General features: G+C 50.4%; 1 protein-coding gene across 1 annotated transcript; it reads left to right on the top strand.

Annotated features, from left to right (window-relative positions):
* Positions 1 to 502: 502 nt before the first annotated feature.
* LOC112118749 (interferon-inducible GTPase 5-like) lies at positions 503 to 1,696 on the top strand. The gene has a single exon (XM_024217167.1). The coding sequence runs from the start codon at positions 503 to 505 to the stop codon at positions 1,694 to 1,696; it is 1,194 nt and encodes a 397-aa protein (XP_024072935.1).
* The last annotated feature ends 16,333 nt before the right edge of the window (positions 1,697 to 18,029 follow it).

The following is an 18,029-nucleotide window of genomic DNA, read 5'->3' as shown; positions in this document are numbered from 1 at the left end:
AGAGGGAACCCAGGCTGGTGGGACAGGGGGACTTAGTGGTACCCCAATTCCAGTTGGCACCCTGGGAGGAACCTGTCACAACAATGTACAGAGCAGATGGTTTTGAACTGAACTTTAGCTGTTGATTTCCCCCTTTGATTAATTTAAACATCCCAGAGCATCTGCTATTGCTAAAGGTTGGGTGTTTGCTTATAGGATAATCAGACTGTGTTAAACTTCATTATAATATGGAGATATACCTATCTCCTAGAACTGGAAGGGACCTTGAAAGGTCATCGAGTCCAGTCCCCTGCCTTCACAGCAGGACCAAGTACTGTCCCTCATAACCTCATACAGCTAAAATTGACGTCAAAGTTAACCTTTCTCCCCCCAACCAATTGCAACCTCTGAAGGAAAGAGGTTGATTTGATTTATCCTGATTAAAAAATAAATCACTGGAATTTCTCTTTTCCTTTTTCTAAGATCTGTAGCAAGAGCAACTGAGCCACTGCCAAAGGTTGCCATGGCTGGTAGACTCTCCAGAACAGAAATAGAAGAACTACAGGCCATAGTTGAGAGAGGAAACCTCATGGCAGCAGCTGCTAAACTTCAGGAGAAGCTAAAGTCATTAGAAAACACCCCACTGGATATCGCCATCACAGGACCATCAGGTTCAGGGAAATCATCCTTCGTCAATGCCATCCTGGGCCTGCATGATGATGATGAAGGTGCTGCTGAGACTGGAGTAACCCAAAAAACGATGAAGCCAAATGCTTACCCACACCCCAAACTCTCAAGTGTAACAATATGGGACCTGCCAGGAATTGGGACACCGAACTTTCAGCCAGACAAATATCTCAAGCAGGTAAATTTCAACAACTATGACTTCTTCATCATCATGGCCTCAGAGCGCTTCACTTCCCACCACACCAACCTCGCCCAGGAGATTCAGAAGATGGGGAAGAGGTTTTACTACGTGCGCTCCAAAGTGGATGCTGACTTGAATGCTGAAAGAAGGAAAAGGCATTTCAGCAAGGAGAAAACCCTGCATAAGATAAGGGAGGACTGCATAGAGAACCTGAGAGCAGTGGGTGAGGCCTCCCCACAGGTTTTCCTGCTTTGCAACTGGGAACTGGCTGACTATGATTTCCAGCTCCTGCAGGAGACACTGGAGAATGAGCTGGAGGCACAGAAGAGACACGTGTTCATCCTGGCCATGCCCAACATCTCGGCAAAGATCCTGGAGAAGAAAAAGGCTGCACTGCAGGAGCATATTTGGGAAGCGGCCATTGTGTCATGTGTTATTGGTGCTGTTCCTGTTCCAGGCCTCTCTCTCGTCTGTGATGTAGCCCTCTTGGTGTCTCACATGATTCTTTACAGTGTGGCCTTTGGCTTGGATGACGAGTCTCTCACTAGACTGGCTGAGCAGGTTGACAAGCCTGTTGCAGAGCTGAAATCTGCTATCATAAAGTCTCCACTGGCCTCAGAAATAACACACAACTTTGCACTGACTCTGCTTTCCAGATCTGCATGTGGTGCACTGATGGTAGCTGAATTTCTTCTGAAGTTTATCCCTGCCCTTGGCTCACTAGCAGGTGGAGGAATTTCTCTTGTGACCACACGCTACATGCTAAAGAACTTTCTGGATGAGGCTGCAGAAGATGCTCAGAAAGTTCTGGCCAAGGCTCTTGAACCCAAAGCTAAAGAGTTCAAATAACAGCAATAAGACCACCTATGCCTGTGCATAGAAAATCAGACATGCCCAACCCTGCCAGAATCTCTAGATGTGGGTGAGCCCAAAAAGAACAACAAAAACAAAACTGCACCCAAAACGGCCAAACAGCACCTACATTTCCACCTTTAAAGCCCCCAAGGTGCCTAAGTTTCTGCCAGTGAGCAGGCGCACAGCCGCATCAGTCTAGGTGCTCATGAACCTGCCTCACATTGACACCCCAGAGGGTTCCATTCCCTCATCTGTCTGGCCTGCAGGGCCCGATCCAGGAGGTGTTCTCAGGACGCACCCAGGGCCGCCCAGAGGATTGTGGGGGCCTGGGGCAAAGCAATTTTGGGGGCCCCTTCCATAAAAAAAGTTGCAATACTATAGAATACTATATTCTCGTGGGGGCCCCTGTGGCCCCGGGACAAATTGCCCCACTTGCCCCCCCCCCGCCCAGGTGGCCCTGGGAAAAATAAACATTTAAAAACTTTCCGCATCTCGGCACAAACCCAGTTTTGAGAGAACTTATTTTCAAGTCACCTTTACAAGGTATCACTGGTTCTCAGCATCAGCTAGTGCTAAAAGGCACTAAAGTTCATTAAAATGGTTGGACAAATATTTTCCGTCAAAACTCTTTTTGGATCAAAACTAGGGGTTTTTAAAAAGCAGAAAAAAATCACGGACAATGTCTGCTTTCCTTCCAAATTTGTTGTTGTTTTTTAATTGAAAAGCTGAAATTAGGCTGCCAAAACCTGAACATGGTTTGGGGTTTCAGAAGTGTGTGGCCAAATATTTGCTGCTTGCTGTGTTTGATTGTTTAAAGAAACAATAAAAAAATTCTGCTTAAAAAAAAATCCAAAACTTTTGAACCACCTCAGCTTGTGACCAAACGCCTGAGCCCATCCAGTCAGAGATTTGTCCAGGTTTCTGATACTCTGCTGGATTCCTTGACTCATATCTGTCTCCAGAACTTTGGGTTCATTTAGGTTAGAACATAAGAACATAAGAATGGCCATACTGGGTCAGACCAAAGATTCATCCAGCCCAGTATCCTGTCTACCGACAGTGGCCAATGTCAAGTGCCCCAGAGAGAGTGAACCTAACAGGTAATGATCAAGTGATGTCTCTCCTGCCGTCCATCTCCACCCTCTGACAAACAGAGGCTAGGGACACCATTCCTTACCCATCCTGGCTAATAGCCATTAATGGACTTAACCTCCATGAATTTATCTGTTTCCTAGAGACTGGCTCCATGGAGTCCCTCACAAACTGGAGACGGTTACTGTGGGTTTGTCTTTAGTATAGCTTATGTACATACTCCATGAACTGAGCATTTGAGCTTGTTCCAGAATCTGGGATGAGCCTATGTTGTGAAAACTGAAATGCTCAAAATAGCACATGCATGTGAATGGACACAGGGTGCTAAAATTAAATTAACCCAGGGGTTCTCAAACTGGGGATCGGGACCCCTCAGGGGGTCACGAGGTTATTACTGGGGGTCGCGAGCTGTCAGCCTCCACCTCAAACCCCGCTTTGCCTCCAGCATTTATAATGGTGTTAAATATATAAAACGTGTTTTTAATTTATAAGGGGGGGTCGCACTCAGAGGTTTGCTATATGAAAGGGGTCACCTGTACAAAAGTTTGAGAACCACTGAATTAACCCCTCTGGAGCCTCGGGGAATGCAGGGGAGGGGGGTCTCCCTTGGTAGGGTTGGGAATGAGGTAGGTGGTGTAGGATATTGCTCTTCTCATGTGATCCCTCCCCCATGGCTCTCTTGGCTCTATCACTGTTAATCTAAAGTGGCTAATTTGAAATGAAGCTCCCCTCCCCTGACATGAATCTCCCTATGGCACTGAAATGAAATGTAGACTATAATTTGGCATTTGAGAAGTGAAAGGGATGGTAGCCCTAAGGGGAAAGGTAACAGCTTGGCTCATTGTGTTAAATAGCTGTCTGCAAGCCTCAAACTGCGGAATGAGCTTTAGGGTAGGGAAGGCTGTGCCTCCCCAAACAGCCTGGCCCTGCCTCCTATCTGACCCCCACCCACTTCCTGCCCCCCGACTGTCCCCCTCAGAATCCCCAACCCATCCTGCTCCTTGTCCCCTCACTGCCCACTCCAGGACCCCACCCCCACCAACCCCCCCGTCCCCTTACTGCCCCAACCCCTATCCACCCCCCCGCGGGTCCTGACAGAGCCCCAGAACACCCACGATCCAACCCCCCGTTCCCTGTCCCCTGACCGCTCCCCCTCCCCCAGCAGTGCTGTCCAGGGCCACTCCTGGGCTACTGCTGCCTCTCCTCTCTCTTGGAGCCTCAGCGCGCTGCGTCAGGAGCTGCCCTGGCCCCTGGACAGTGCTGCAGTGGCGTGGTTCCAGCAGGTCCAGAGATCGCAGCCCTGCCCCCTTACCACGCGGCTCTGACTCAGCGGGAGGAGCTCAGGCCCCGCCAGACTCAGGCCGCTGCAGCGCTGTCCAGGGCCGCTCCGTACCGGCGCGCTGAGATGATGGGGGAAGGCGGAGGCAGGGCCGGGGGCCCCTGCGGGGCCTGGCACCTGCTCCAACCACTAGGCCTGATCCTGCTCTAACTGCTAGGCACAACCACCCACATCCCAATCACTGACAATGGGGGTGTCTCTCTAATAACTTTTAGTCCAGTGCTTAGAGTAGCTTCCCGGGATGGGAGTAACCCTAATTGAAATATTTTCTCCACTTCAGGCAGATGGGGGAATTGAAGGTATTCTAGATGGATTGAGCTATTGTGATGAAATAAGTTTATATATAAAAAGGGAAGTCAGCTAAAAGTTGGTAAATCTTTGGGAAAGATACGTGAATGTTATGACCGGGTTTACTGAGGGGTGCTCCTGTTAGGAAAATAAAAGGGTTGCATTCACACTGATTTTTTTTTTAATTCAGTGATAAAACTAAATAAGGATAATATTTGCCATCAAGCATGCTGATGTTACCACGAATTAGTGAAGTACACCTGTGCTGGGAGAGGCAGGAAAAAAAGTGCTGAAACCAAAAAAAAGTCTATTTAACTCTGTGACCAACTGTCCTTATTAATCAGAAATGTAACTGCTGGATCAGTGATGCACAACCCCAGCTCAGTCACACCCACAGGTCCTGCCACAATTGTAAAATAAGGAGACTAGGATGGCAGATTTATACAGCTGTTCCAGCCTTTTGGAGGATCAACAGTTCATGTGATTCCATGTTACCGCAGAGTGGCCTTGTTTAAAGTGCATCAAAGAATGTGGCAAGACTTTGTATAAAACTCCATTGGAACATCAAACTGGACATTTCAGCAGCCAGCAAAGCGTGAAGGGCAAATGGCAGCTTGGGACAGCATCGTGTGCAATAGTGACCAAAGTGTCATTGCAAGAGGGGCCCATGAAAAGCAATTTGTGAAAGGAGGTTGCTGAGCAGAGCTGAGAAGCAGCTGTTCACTGGCTGTCCCAAGATGGTCATATTCATGGCTATGGCCTTCATTGTCCTATAATACAACTTGATGTGACACCAGGAGTTCTGCACAAAAGAAACTGGAATTTTTGAGACTTCTCCCCCCCACCCCCCATGTAAGAACTCAAGACATGCCTTTGGTTGGGTGACAAGAAGGACACATTCTCATTTTGGTTGGACATTTCAAATCTTCATCACAAGCATGCATCATCATCATTTGATTGGTCCATGCCAGCTTGCCCAAGAAGAGGAACCAAGTTGAACTCACCGCAGAAAGAGGATAAAGTGGCCTGTCTCTTTCAGTACATCACTTCTCAAAAGCCAAGGACATCTGAAAAGGAGAAGACTGAAATTCTGAGCTAGCCACCTGGTAATCCTCACTCCTGGTAATATTAAGTACCCCTCCGTTAGGCACCTTTAACTGTCTCTCTTGGGGACTTGATGATAAGTAACAAATTGACTTTCTCTTTGGCAAGAACCCAAATCAGTTACTTGACTCCTTCCTGAGCTGGGTACCTAATTACTAAGGACATGTTCATGCTTGGTTATGTGGTTTTAAAGATTGTCACAGAGTTATAGTTTGTGCCCTTGTTTTAATAAAGTTTGTTGTCAAGTAGCTTTTAAATAGAACAAGTTACAATTCCAAAACACTGTATATCCACTATAGTTAATAGTGACATACGGCCTGTAGCGGGATGGACACCCGCTCCTGCCCTGAGGGGCTTAAAACAGCCCTGGGAGAGGGCTGTTGCAGGGGGAAGCAGCTACTAGGCTGATTGGGGAAGCAGCTGCAGCTGGGCCATGCCCCAATCAGGCCCAGCTCGTCCCTATAAGAGGCTGTGAGCCAGAAATCCAAGCAGTTCTCTCTGCATTCAGAGAGAGAAGGGCCTGGCTGCAGGGAGCTTAGGACAGGGTACCTGGGTGGAGCAGGGCTGGGGACAGGCTGGGGAGCTCCAGCCTGGAAAGCCCCAGGCTGTGGCCTAGCAGAAGGCTAAAAGGTACTGGGGGTTGTAGAGGGCAGCCCAGGGGTAGGCCAAGCAGCAGGTCCAAACCCAACCTTGCCAGTGATGAGTAGGCTGATACTGTAGTCTGCCCCAGGGCTTGGGGCTAGACAATGACTGGCAGTAGCCTTATAGTGAGGTGGGAATAGTGGGTGGGGGTTCCCCAGGGAGGGGAGACCCTAAGACTGAGGGGTTAGTGCTGGGGGCAGCACCCCAGATACAAGGGCACTGGGGTTCTGGGAGGGACATGGGGCCAGAGGACAGGTGGATCACTGGCCTGCAGAGGGTGCGCCGGAGCTGGAACGAGCTAATTCCCGGAAGTCACCAGCAGGTGGCACCGCAGGGGTGAGTCGGCTCCTCTACGAGGCCTTTCAAGTTCTTAGTTTGTTTCTGTATACACCTAGGCCTGGTCTACACTACGAGTTTAGGTCGACTTTAGCCGCGTTAAATCGACTTAAGCCTGGACACGTTTACACTACGAAGCCCTTTCTGTCGACTTAAAGGGCCCTTTAAACCGGTTTCCTAACACCACCTCGACAAGGGGATTAGCGATAAAATCGGCCTTAGGGGGTCGGAATTGGGTTAGTGTGGACGGAATTCGACATTACTGGCCTCCGGGAGCTATCCCACAGTGCTTCATTGTGACCGCTCTGGACAGCACTCTCATCTCAGATGCACTGGCCAGGTAGACAGGAAAAGCCCCGCGAACGTTTGAATTTCATTTCCTGTTTGCTCAGCGTGGAGAGCACAGGTGACCATGCAGAGCCCATCAGCACAGGTAACCATGATGGAGTCCCAGTCCCAGTCCCAGGATCGCAGAAGAGCTCCAGCCTGGACCGAACGGGAGGTACAGGATCTGATCGCCATCTGGGGAGATGAAGCAGTGCTCGCCGAACTCCGAAACAGTAAAAGAAATGGCAAAACATTAGAAAAGATCTCCAAGGCCATGAAGGACAGAGGCCATAACAGGGACGCGCGGCAGTGCCGCGTGAAAATTAAGGAGCTAAGGCAAGCCTACCACAAAGTCAGAGACGCAAACGGAAGGTCCGGGGCAGAGCCGCAAACATGCCGCTACTACGCGGAGCTGCATGCCATTCTAGGGCGTGCAGCCACCACTAGCCCAAGCGTGTTCTATGAGTCCCTCTCTGCAAACGGGGAAGCGGGTTCGGCGGACGAGGAAGATGAGGATGGAGAGAACATAGATAGCTCACAGCAGCAAGGAAGCGGAGAAACCAGTTACCCCAACAGCCAGGATATGTTTGTCACCCTGGACCTGGAAACAGTAACCCCCGAACTCACCCAAGACCCTGAGGGCACACAGGGGACCTCTGGTGAGTGTACCTTTGCAAAAATTACACATGGTTTAAAAACAAGCGTGTTTAATGATTAATGATTAATTTGCCCTGGCAATCGCGGCCAGTACAGCTACTGGAAAAGTCTGTTAACGTGTATGGGGATGGAGCGGAAATCCTCCAGGGACATCTCCAGAAAGCTCTCCTTCATGTACTCCCAAAGCCTTTGCAAAAGGTTTCTGGGGAGGGCTGCCTTATCCCGTCCGCCATGGTAGGACACTTTACCACGCCAGGCCAGTAGCACATAGTCTGGAATCATTGCATAACAAAGCATGGCAGCGTATGGTCCCGGTGTTTGCTGGCATGCAGACAACATCCATTCCTTATCGCTCTTTGTTATCCTCAGGAGAGTGATATCATTCACGGTCACCTGGTTAAAATGGGGCAATTTTATTAAGGGGACATTCAGAGGTGCCCCTTCCTGGTCTGCTGAACAGAAATATTCCCCGCTGTTAACCACGCGGTGGGGGGGAGGGGTGAAGTGACCATCCCAGAGAATTGGGTGTGAGGGGGAGGGGAGTTAGTTGGGTTTGTGCTGCATGTTAAACCTGAAATCGCAGCCCCTCCTTTTACATTGCAAACCCATTTTAAATGGCACGGGTGCTTGGTATGGGAAATGAGGGCAGAACTGTTTGAAACCATCCCCACATGTTAAGAAGGTTAAAAAAGCCCAAAGACTATATGTCTTACCATGGCTGCCTGCAAGCTGAAATCTGTGTCCTGGCACTGCGTGAGTGATCTCTCACACCAAACCAGGAGACTCTCAATATAAGAGGAAAAATGCGACCTTGTAACGAAAGCACATGTGCTGTGTGATGTTGTGAACAGCAAAATCTAACGTGAAAGAGTCTACCCATTGTTCTCTAAAATGTATCTTTTTTAACAACCTCTCCCTTCTCCACCAGCTGCAAATCTTACTCCTTCGCAGAGGCTAGTGAATATTCGAAGAAGGAAGCGAAGGACGCGTGACGAAATGTTTACTGAACTTCAGACTGCCTCCCACGCTGACAGAGCACAGCTGAATGCGTGGAGGCAGTCAATGATTGATTTTAAAAAAGCCCAATATGAGCGAGAGGAGAGGTGGCGTGCTGAAGAGGAGAAGTTGCGTGCTGAAACGCGGGCTGAAGAGGAGAGGTGGCGTCAACTTGTAATCAGAAAGCAAGAGTCGATGCTCCGGCTGCTGGAGCATCAAAGTGATATGCTCCTGCGTATGGTTGAGCTGCAGGAAAGGCAGCAGGAGCAGAGACCGCCGCTACAGCCCCTCTGTAACCAGCAGCCCTCCTCCCCAAGTCCCATTGCCTCCTCACCCAGACGCCCAAGAACACGGTGGGGGGGCCTTCGGCCACCCACTCACTCCACCCTAGATGATTTCCAGTGCAATAAGTTTTAAAGTTTTAAATTGGAGTGTGTCCTTTTCCTTCCCTCCTCCCCCACCCATCCCGGGCTACCTTTCCAATTATCCCCCTAGTTGTGTGCTGAAGTAATAAAGAATGCATGAATGTGAAGCAACAATGACTTTATTGCCTCTGCAAGTGGTGCTCGAAGGGGGGAGGGTAGTAGGGGAGGGTGGGGTGGTTGGTTTGCAGGGAAGTAGAGTTAACAGGGTGGTGGGGGAGGGGCAGAGGGTTCATCAAGGAGCAACAAACAGAAGTTTCACTCCGTAGCCTGGCCAGTCACAAAACTGGTTTTCAACGCTTCTCTGATGCGCACCGCGCCCTGCTGTGCTCCTCTAACCGCCCTGGTGTCTGGCTGCGCGTAATCAGCGGCCAGGCGATTTGCCTCAACCTCCCACCCCGCCATAAATGTCTCCCCCTTACTTTCACAGATATTGTGGAGCGCACAGCAAGCAGCAATAACAATGGGGAGATTCTTTTCGCTAAGGTCTGAGCGAGTCAGTAAGCTGCGCCAGCGCGCTTTTAAACGGCCAAATGCACATTCCACCACCATTCGGCACTTGCTCAGCCTGTAGTTGAACAGGTCCTGACTACTGTCCAGGCTGCCTGTGTACGGCTTCATGAGCCATGGCATTAAGGGGTAGGCTGGGTCCCCAAGGATCACGATAGGCATTTCAACATCCCCAATGGTTATTTTCTGGTCCGGGAAGAAAGTCCCTTCCTCCAGCTTTCGAAACAGAAGAGACTGCCTGAAGACGCGAGCATCATGTACCCTTCCCGGCCAGCCCACGTTGATGTCGGTGAAACGTCCCTTGTGATCCACCAGGGCTTGCAGCAGCATTGAAAAGTACCCCTTGCGGTTTATGTAGTCGGCGGCTTGGTGCGCCGGTGCCAAGATAGGGATATGGGTTCCGTCTATGGCCCCACCACAGTTTGGGAATCCCATTGCAGCAAAGCCATCCACTATGGTCTGCACGTTTCCCAGAGTCACTACCCTTGATATCACCAGGTCTCTCATTGCCCTGGCAACTTGGATCACAGCAGCCCCCACAGTAGATTTGCCCACTCCAAATTGATTCCCGACTGACCGGTAGCTGTCTGGCGTTGCAAGCTTCCACAGGGCTATCACCACTCGCTTCTCCACTGTGAGGGCTGCTCTCATCCTGGTATTCTGGCGCTTCAGGGCAGGGGAAAGCAAGTCACAAAGTTCCATGAAAGTGCCCTTACGCATGCGAAAGTTTCGCAGCCACTGGGCATCGTCCCAGACCTGCAACACGATGCGGTCCCACCACTCTGTGCTTGTTTCCCGGGCCCAGAATCGGCGGTCCACGGCATGAACCTGCCCCAGTAACACCAAGATTTCCACATTGCTGGGGCCTGTGCCTTGTGAGAGGTCCATGTCAATTTCCTCATCACTATCGTCGCCGCGCTGCAATCGCCTCCTCCTCAGCTGGTCCTGGTTTGGCTTTGGCATGTCCAGGAGGCTCTGCATGTTTTCCAGGACAATGCGCGTGGTGTTCATAGTGCTCAGAATTGCCGCGGTGATCTGAGCGGGCTCCATGATCCCAGTGCTGGCTATGGCGTCTGGTCTGAAAAAAGGCGCGAAAGTAGTATCTGACGGACCAGGGGAAGAAGGGAGGGAGGGAGAGAGGGAGGGAGGGGCGAATGACACCGCGTACAGGTACAGGGAATTAAAATCAAGAAAGGTGGCTTTGCATCAGGGAAACACAAACAACTGTCACACAGAATGCCCCCCCCCCCCCAAAGATTGAACTCAAAAGCCTGGGTTTAGCAGGAGGGAGGGGGGAAGCAAATGAATGGAGAATAAATCTATTTTTTACATCTTAAGACGACGGTGCAGCATGACTGATAGCCCTTGGCATTTTCTGGGTGCTTGGCAGCAAATACTGGGCGCTTGGCAGTTAGCCTTCAGGTCTATTGCACGATCTGATACCCAGTATGACAACGACGGATACCAATCGTAATATGCTATCTACTGCCCAAAAGGCAAGGGGTTGCTGCTATGTAGCAATCTAGCCCCACGTCTGCCAGCCCCATGTCTGCCAGCACCCAGATCGCCATCGGCCTCTTCTGGGTGCTTAGCAGACACTACGGGGCACTTGGCAGAAAATAGCATACTACGACTGATAACCATCATTGTCTGCCCGGGTGCCCATGATTGACAGCCGCTGCAGTACGACGACGACGGATACCAGTCGTAATATACCATCTTCTACCAAAAGGCAAGGGGCTGGTGCAATGCAGCCCTACGGCTGCCAGCCCCACAGCTGCCAGCACCCAGATCGCCAATGAAGGCTACCAGTCATGCTGCACCGTCTACCGCCAAAAGGCAGTAAGCTGCTGCTGCTGTTTAGCAATGCAGTCCCACGTTTGCCGGCACCCGGAAGAGATATGGTGACGGTGAGCTGAGCTGAGCGGGCTCAATGCTTGGCGTGGTATGTTGTCTGCACAGGTAACCCAGGTAAAAAGGCGCAAATCTATTGTCTGCCGTTGCTGTGACGGCGGGGGAGGGGCCTGACGCAATGTACCCAGAACCCCTCGCGGCACTGCTTTGCATCATCCGGGCATTGCGATCTCAACCCATTATTCCAATAGGCATGGTGATCATAGTGCTCATAATTGCCGCGGTGATCTGAGCGGGCTCCATGATCCCAGTGCTGGCTATGGCGTCTGGTCTGAAAAAAGGCGAGACATCACAGTCTATATGTATTATGTGTGCTGCCAACCCTGACATAACAACATCCTCCCCATACTCTGTATGTTCCCCCAATGACCGACAACTGACTCCTCAAATCTTTTGTACCGTTTATTTTTAAATATTCTATAATAAAATTTATATCTGACGGACCAGGGGAGGGAGAGGGGGAGGGAGGGAGGGGCGAGTGACGACATGGCGTACAGGTACAGGGAATTAAAATCAAGAAAGGTGGGTTTGCATCAGGGAGAAACACAAACAAGTGTCACACAGAATGCCCCCCCCCAAAGATTGAACTCAAAAGCCTGGGTTTAGCAGGAGGGAGGGGGGAAGCAAATGAATGGAGAATAAATCTATTTTTTACATCTTAAGACGACGGCGCAGCATGACTGATAGCCCTTGGCATTTTCTGGGTGCTTGGCAGCAAATACTGGGCGCTTGGCAGTAAGCCTTCAGGTCTACTGCACAATATGATACCCACTGCAGTGTGACAACGATGGATACCAGTCGTAATATACTATCTTCTGCCCAAAAGGCAAGGGGTTGCTGCTGTGTAGCAATCTAGCCCCACGTCTGCCAGCCCCATGTCTGCCAGCACCCAGATCACCATCGGCCTCTTCTGGGTGCTTAGCAGACAATACTGGGCACTTGGCAGAAAATAGCATACTACGACTCTGCTAACGTGCAATGAGCCAGCAGGGCGCCTGGCAGAAAATAGCATACTATGACTGATAACCATCATTGTCTGCCCGGGTGCCCATGATCGACAGCCACTGCAGTACGACGACGACGGTTACCAGTCGTAATAAACCATCTTCTACCAAAAGGCAAGGGGCTGGTGCAATGCAGCACCACGGCTGCCAGCCCCACAGCTGCCTGCACCCAGATCGCCAATGAAGGCTACCAGTCATGCTGCACCGTCTACCGCCAAAAGGCAGTAAGCTGCTGCTGCTGTTTAGCAATGCAGTCCCACGTTTGCCGGCACCCGGAAGAGATATGGTGACGGTAAGCTGAGCTGAGCGGGCTCAATGCTTGGCGTGGTATGTTGTCTGCACAGGTAACCCAGGTAAAAAGGCGCGAATCTATTGTCTGCCGTTGCTGTGACGGCGGGGGAGGGGCCTGACGCAATGTACCCAGAACCCCTCGCGGCACTGCTTTGCATCATCCGGGCATTGCGATCTCAACCCATAATTCCAATGGGCGCCGGAGGCTCCGGGAACTGTGGGATAGGTACCATAGTGCAATGCGCCGGAAGTCGACGCTAGCCTCGGTACTGTGGACGCGGTCCGCCGACTTCATGCACTTAGAGCATTTTAGGTGAGGACACACACAATCGGCTGCATACAACCGGTTTCTATAAAACCGGCTTCTATAAATCCGACCTAATTCTGTAGTGTAGACATAGCCCTAGACTGTGTGAAAGACTACATGCAGTTCAAAAGGCTGTCATAAAAATATAGGCGTACTTGTTAGATGGTTAGGAGTGAAAAAGTTATTATGTGTTGAATTTGGTTTTCCTATTTGTATGCATGTATCCTTTTTCTAGCTGAAGTTAGAAATATAAGATATGAACTTATATTACTGATGTAGTCCTACCCGCTAAGGGCCATCAATGGGGCATTAGGAACTTGGTGGCTCCCTTTTGACCAGAAAAGCTGGCTGTAAATGGCCTTGTTTACCTGAAAGCCTTCCTGTGTATGTGTAGACCAGTCCACGGGTAATGGAGACTGGGGTCATACAGAGACATGTGACCATATCCTCTGATACTGGAATCCATCTTAATCCTTGTACCTTTCCATTCAGAAGCAGGGGTGGGGGCCACACACAGACAAGACTCCTGCCTTGTGCCAAAGCTATAAAAAGGGGTGGAGTAGGACAAAGGGGGCTGCCAGTCATGAGAGAACCCCTGCTTACCACCTGAGATGTCTGCTGGAACTAACAAAGACTGTACCAGGGGAAAGGATTGGGCTCAGACTAGGAAGGAGTCTAGTCTGTGGAAGAAGCTTATTGGAACAGCTTTGAGGGTGAGATATTGTGTGCAATCATTCTTAATGTATTAGGCTTAGATTTGTGTGTTTGTTTTGTTTTTGCTTTTGCTTAGTGACTTACTTTGTTCTGTCTGTTATTACTTGAAACCACTTAAATCCTACATTTTATATTTAATAAAATCACTTTTGTTTATTAATAAACCCAGTTAAGTAATTGATACCTGGGGAGAGGATGTCTGCGCATCTCTCTCTATCAGTGATATAGAGAGCGGACATTTATGAATTTACCTTGTATAAGCTTTACACAGAGTAAAACTGATTTATTTGGGGTTTAGAGCCCATTGCGAGCTAGGTGTCTGAGTGCTGGAGACAGGTATCCTGTCCCTGGGTCTGTGCTGTAGCAGGCTAGTGTGTCTGGCTCAACAAGGCAGGGTTCTGGAGGCCCAGGCTGGCTGGTAAAACGGGCTCAGAGGTAATTTCAGCACGTCAGGTGACAGTCCCAAGGGGGTCTCTCTGACTGAACTTGTCACAGGATGTGTGCTCCATTTTCCTGAGGGCACCTGCCTTAACCCTGCTGATGTATCCAGCCTGTAATAATATTTGGTATGAGCCATGCTCCCTGGCATTCCTCCCCTTGTAGGCAGGGGGACATGTTCCCCTATGACGTACTGAATTTTGGGGTCCACACACAGGCAAAAGGTTCCATCTTTCTCTTCAATGCCCAAAAGTTGTACCAACTCTGCTGGTTCTTCTGTCCACTCTCTGGCTCCCAGAGCAACTTGCCTATGCAGTTAGGGGGAGGGTAAATTTTCCAGGGGGTTGTTGGGCTCTTTTAGCTCTGTTCTGAGCTCTGCTAAGAGTGTCCCAGCCCTGTAAGACAGCCTCAAAGTATTCCTTCATTGTCGTAGCCTGCCTCTGCCCTTCCAGTGAGTGCACCGTCTTGACATGACCAAGGGCTTTGTCTTACATGCTCCTGTGCTGCCCCCAGAGTGATCTGTAGCACCTGTAAGGGAAAGAGCGTTAGACTGTGTGTCATTGGCAAGCTGGGGCATCACTAAATCAGGCAAAGTAAAGGTCGCGTTGCAGGGATGGTATGGATCTTGGCTTTTTACTTCCTGAATTTCAGAGCTCTGAATTTAGCCACTTTCAGCATCCTGGGAAAATTTAAGTTGGTGCTAACATAGGTTTGGCATAGTTAATTTCCTTGGCATTTTTTAAAAATAATTTCTCGGTACCCCCATGTTCTGCAGTCCATCTCTCCCCCTCCACTGCCTCTGGCTCCTTGGCAATGATTGCCTGGCTACAGTGTCTTATAATGTAGTTTCTGTCTCTTTAATGATCTATTGAGATTTACAATCCTACACCACCTACAAACAAGCTTGAAATTTATACCCTGATCATTCCTATGGAGAGTTATCTTCATGTACAAAGAGGGCACACAGTTAAAGCAGATCCCAACATAGACTAGTGTGTCAAAGTTTAGGTTTAGCTCAGAAGATGATTCATCCAGAATCTCACCAAAAATATAATAAAAATGTGAATGAGTCTCTACAACAATTACTCTCCTGGTACACTAGCACTGAACAAGGAACTTTATTAGAATAAAGGGGACAGGATCATCCCTACATACATACTTATTCTGCCTCTCTGGATCTCCTAGAGCTTCTCCAGCCTTCCACAGCCCCTCCTCCCGCCTGGCTGCTGTGGATTTAAACCACAATATATGTATCCTCCCCCCCCCCACCACCTGATCTGCCCCCTGCATCCCATGTGGTACCATACCTGTGTCAGGCTGTGTCACCAATGCAGTAGATGACCCAAGTGCTGAGCGTTGCTCCAGGGAGCAGCTGAAATCACTGGTTGTCATAAAACAAACCTGTCTGAGGCTTGTAGGACAGGACCAGTGAAACCCTCTGCCCAGGTCCTGGCTTCAGGGTAAAGGAGAGAAGAGTCAACTCCCCTCCAAGGGGAACTTGGTCCCTGACTGTCTGTTCCTCCAACAGGGCTCAGGGGTTTTCCTAACTGTCTGTGAAAGCAACTCCCTGCTCTCTCCAGCCCTGCGTGGGGCAAGTTTCAGTCCTTTCCTCCTTGGAACAGACCCGGACTTCACCCTACCTGGCCTTTAATGATTTCCTCATTCTTCAGCACCACAGCCAGGTGAGAGACTCCCTCCCAGATAGGAGTGGATGGGCAGTTTCTCCAATGCAGGGCTAACCTCTTCCCCCACATCCCTAAGCTGTCAGTTCATCCCTTCCTGCCCCCATCCAAGCAGAGGAGCCAGCATGCACAGTCCATCACAGCCTCTGCCCTACACACCCCATCAGAGCCCCATGCCCTGCAGACCCTCCCGGGGCTCAAGGACTAGCCGAGGAAAGGAGATTCCCACAAGGCCAGGGACAAATGCCTGCCTGAGGGAGTGGGTGAGATCCCAGCTGGTGACTCCAGCAGGCTGCCAGGGGCAATGGATCCCAGCCCACTGTATTGTGGGACCCTGCTGGCTCCCCCTGGGAGCTCTGGCACCTGAACTATCTTGGGAATGGGGCTGGGGGCGGCCAGGTTATTTTTAAATCCATCTGACTCGGAAGGAAACCAAAAGGAATGAACTGATGCTCCCCTGGCACAGAGAGGAGCAGGCACCAGCTCATTCTGGTCCAAGCCCCACAATAAACAAGACAAACCTTCCCTGGTCTCCTGTGTAACCTATGCAGGTGAGGAGTGGCCCTTTTTGCCAGAGCGTCCATGGAGAGCAGGAAATTATATTTAAAAGTGGATGGTCTGAACTGTGGAATTACACGTGTTAAACACTGAGAAGTTATGCTTCCTACTGTCTTCCCCCTAGTCCATTTTTTAACACCCTTTGCAGTCCCTGGGATGCTAAAGGCATCTCGCTCCAGTAGCATAGCATGACCTACCCTATTACAAAACAACAAGAAAACATTTACCTATGCCTGATGGAGAAAAACCTACTCACACTACACCAAGGTTGTGGGAGAGGAACCAAATCCAGATCTTGGAGGAGCAGAATTAGAGGATGGCACAATACCCACATTTCATCGTTACCTAGAAAATCCCGATGCAAATCCTATTACAGCAGAAGAACTTGCTGAGACTAAGGAACTAGAAACTCTGTTTAATCAACAATCAAGGTTTAGCCTTTGCATGAATCTTCTCACCTACCTTAATGAGAGAAATGGCATTCCTAGATGGCAGTACCCACTTCCTCCTGTGGCAAGGCACCTCCTCCATCTTGCCAGACTTAGCACTTCCCCTTCTGGTGGTGTCAGGGCCTGGGGTATATCAGCTCACCTCTGGACACTGTTTGGTTTCCCCCTCTGTGTTTGCTTATTGGTATTTTGAAGGTAGGCGTTTGGGGCAAGCTATAGAGCACTCCTCCACCAAACCAAAAAAAGAGAGAAATTTACAACCACATAAAAAAGGGGCTATGTTCCCTAACCTTTTGCTGCATGGGGGGTGGGAGGATTGTCCTGTTATTGGCCCCACTTTTGTCTGCTTTTCCTGTAGGAAAGAGAACAGCATCTCCCCCTGGAGAAGACTGTCTGCCTGCTGCCATTAGCCCTGCAGCAGCTTCTCTCCTACTCCTCCTGTCCCACCACAGGAGATTGTGGTGGTGGTGGTGGTGGTTGTTGTTGTTTTTTTTTTTTAAGGTCTCAGACAGCCCTTAACTGGACTCGGGTGTCCCTAGTTGACCTGAGGGAACTCCTTTTCAGCTCATAGGGAAAAGGGCCTTTACCCCAGGGCTAACAGACCTGTCTTTACTGCTCTCTGGTGGGTGTAGAGCTGCTGCCGCTGGGAACCAGAGTACTTGGCCCAGTTGTCATCTGGGCCAACCATCCCCCACCACTGCCTTGCCAGCTGGTGGTCCACCTGGCTGCTGTGTGGGGGGCTCTGCTGGCTTCCTCCCCAGAGGGGAAGTGAGGGACCCCACTGCTGACTGTGCTACCATCTGTGGGGTCTCTACTGCCTGCCTGACTCCTGGGTGCTGCTGCCTGGAAGCCTGCTTCTGCCATGAGGGGGGGAAGAGGAGGGCCTGCACTGCTGGGGGAGTGGGAAGGAACCTGCAGGACACTGTGGGGGGACTTGCCGCAGGACTGAGTGACTGTTTTCATCTTTGCTCTCATGGTGGGGGTAATTACTGTTCCTGTGGGGAGATGGGGGAGCAGCGTGGAGCCCTCCCCATGATCCATCTCCCTCCCCTCCACCACCCCCACCGACCTCCACTCAGCTGCTTGCCACACCCTCTTCCACCATCTGGGACTGTTGCAGCAGCCAGCACAGACTGAGAGCACAAGCACGTGTGGGTGCACGTGGCTTTTCCCTCCCCCTTGGACTGGCCCTCCCCTCTTCTGCTGCTTTTGGCTGGTGAACCTCCCCACCCTCTGCTTTGCCCACCAGCCTCTCTG

The sequence above is a fragment of the Terrapene carolina genome, unplaced genomic scaffold, assembly GCF_002925995.2.
Source record: "Terrapene carolina triunguis isolate 2854851 unplaced genomic scaffold, T_m_triunguis-2.0 Scaffold771, whole genome shotgun sequence".
Classification (NCBI taxonomy): domain Eukaryota; kingdom Metazoa; phylum Chordata; order Testudines; family Emydidae; genus Terrapene; species Terrapene triunguis.
Note: the sequence above shows the minus strand (reverse complement) of the source record. Positions and strands in the feature narration are given on the sequence as shown.

Coding starts and splice junctions, on each gene's coding strand:
- LOC112118749 (XM_024217167.1), top strand. CDS start 503: ATGGCTGGTAGACTCTCCAGAACAGAAATAGAAGAACTACAGGCCATA.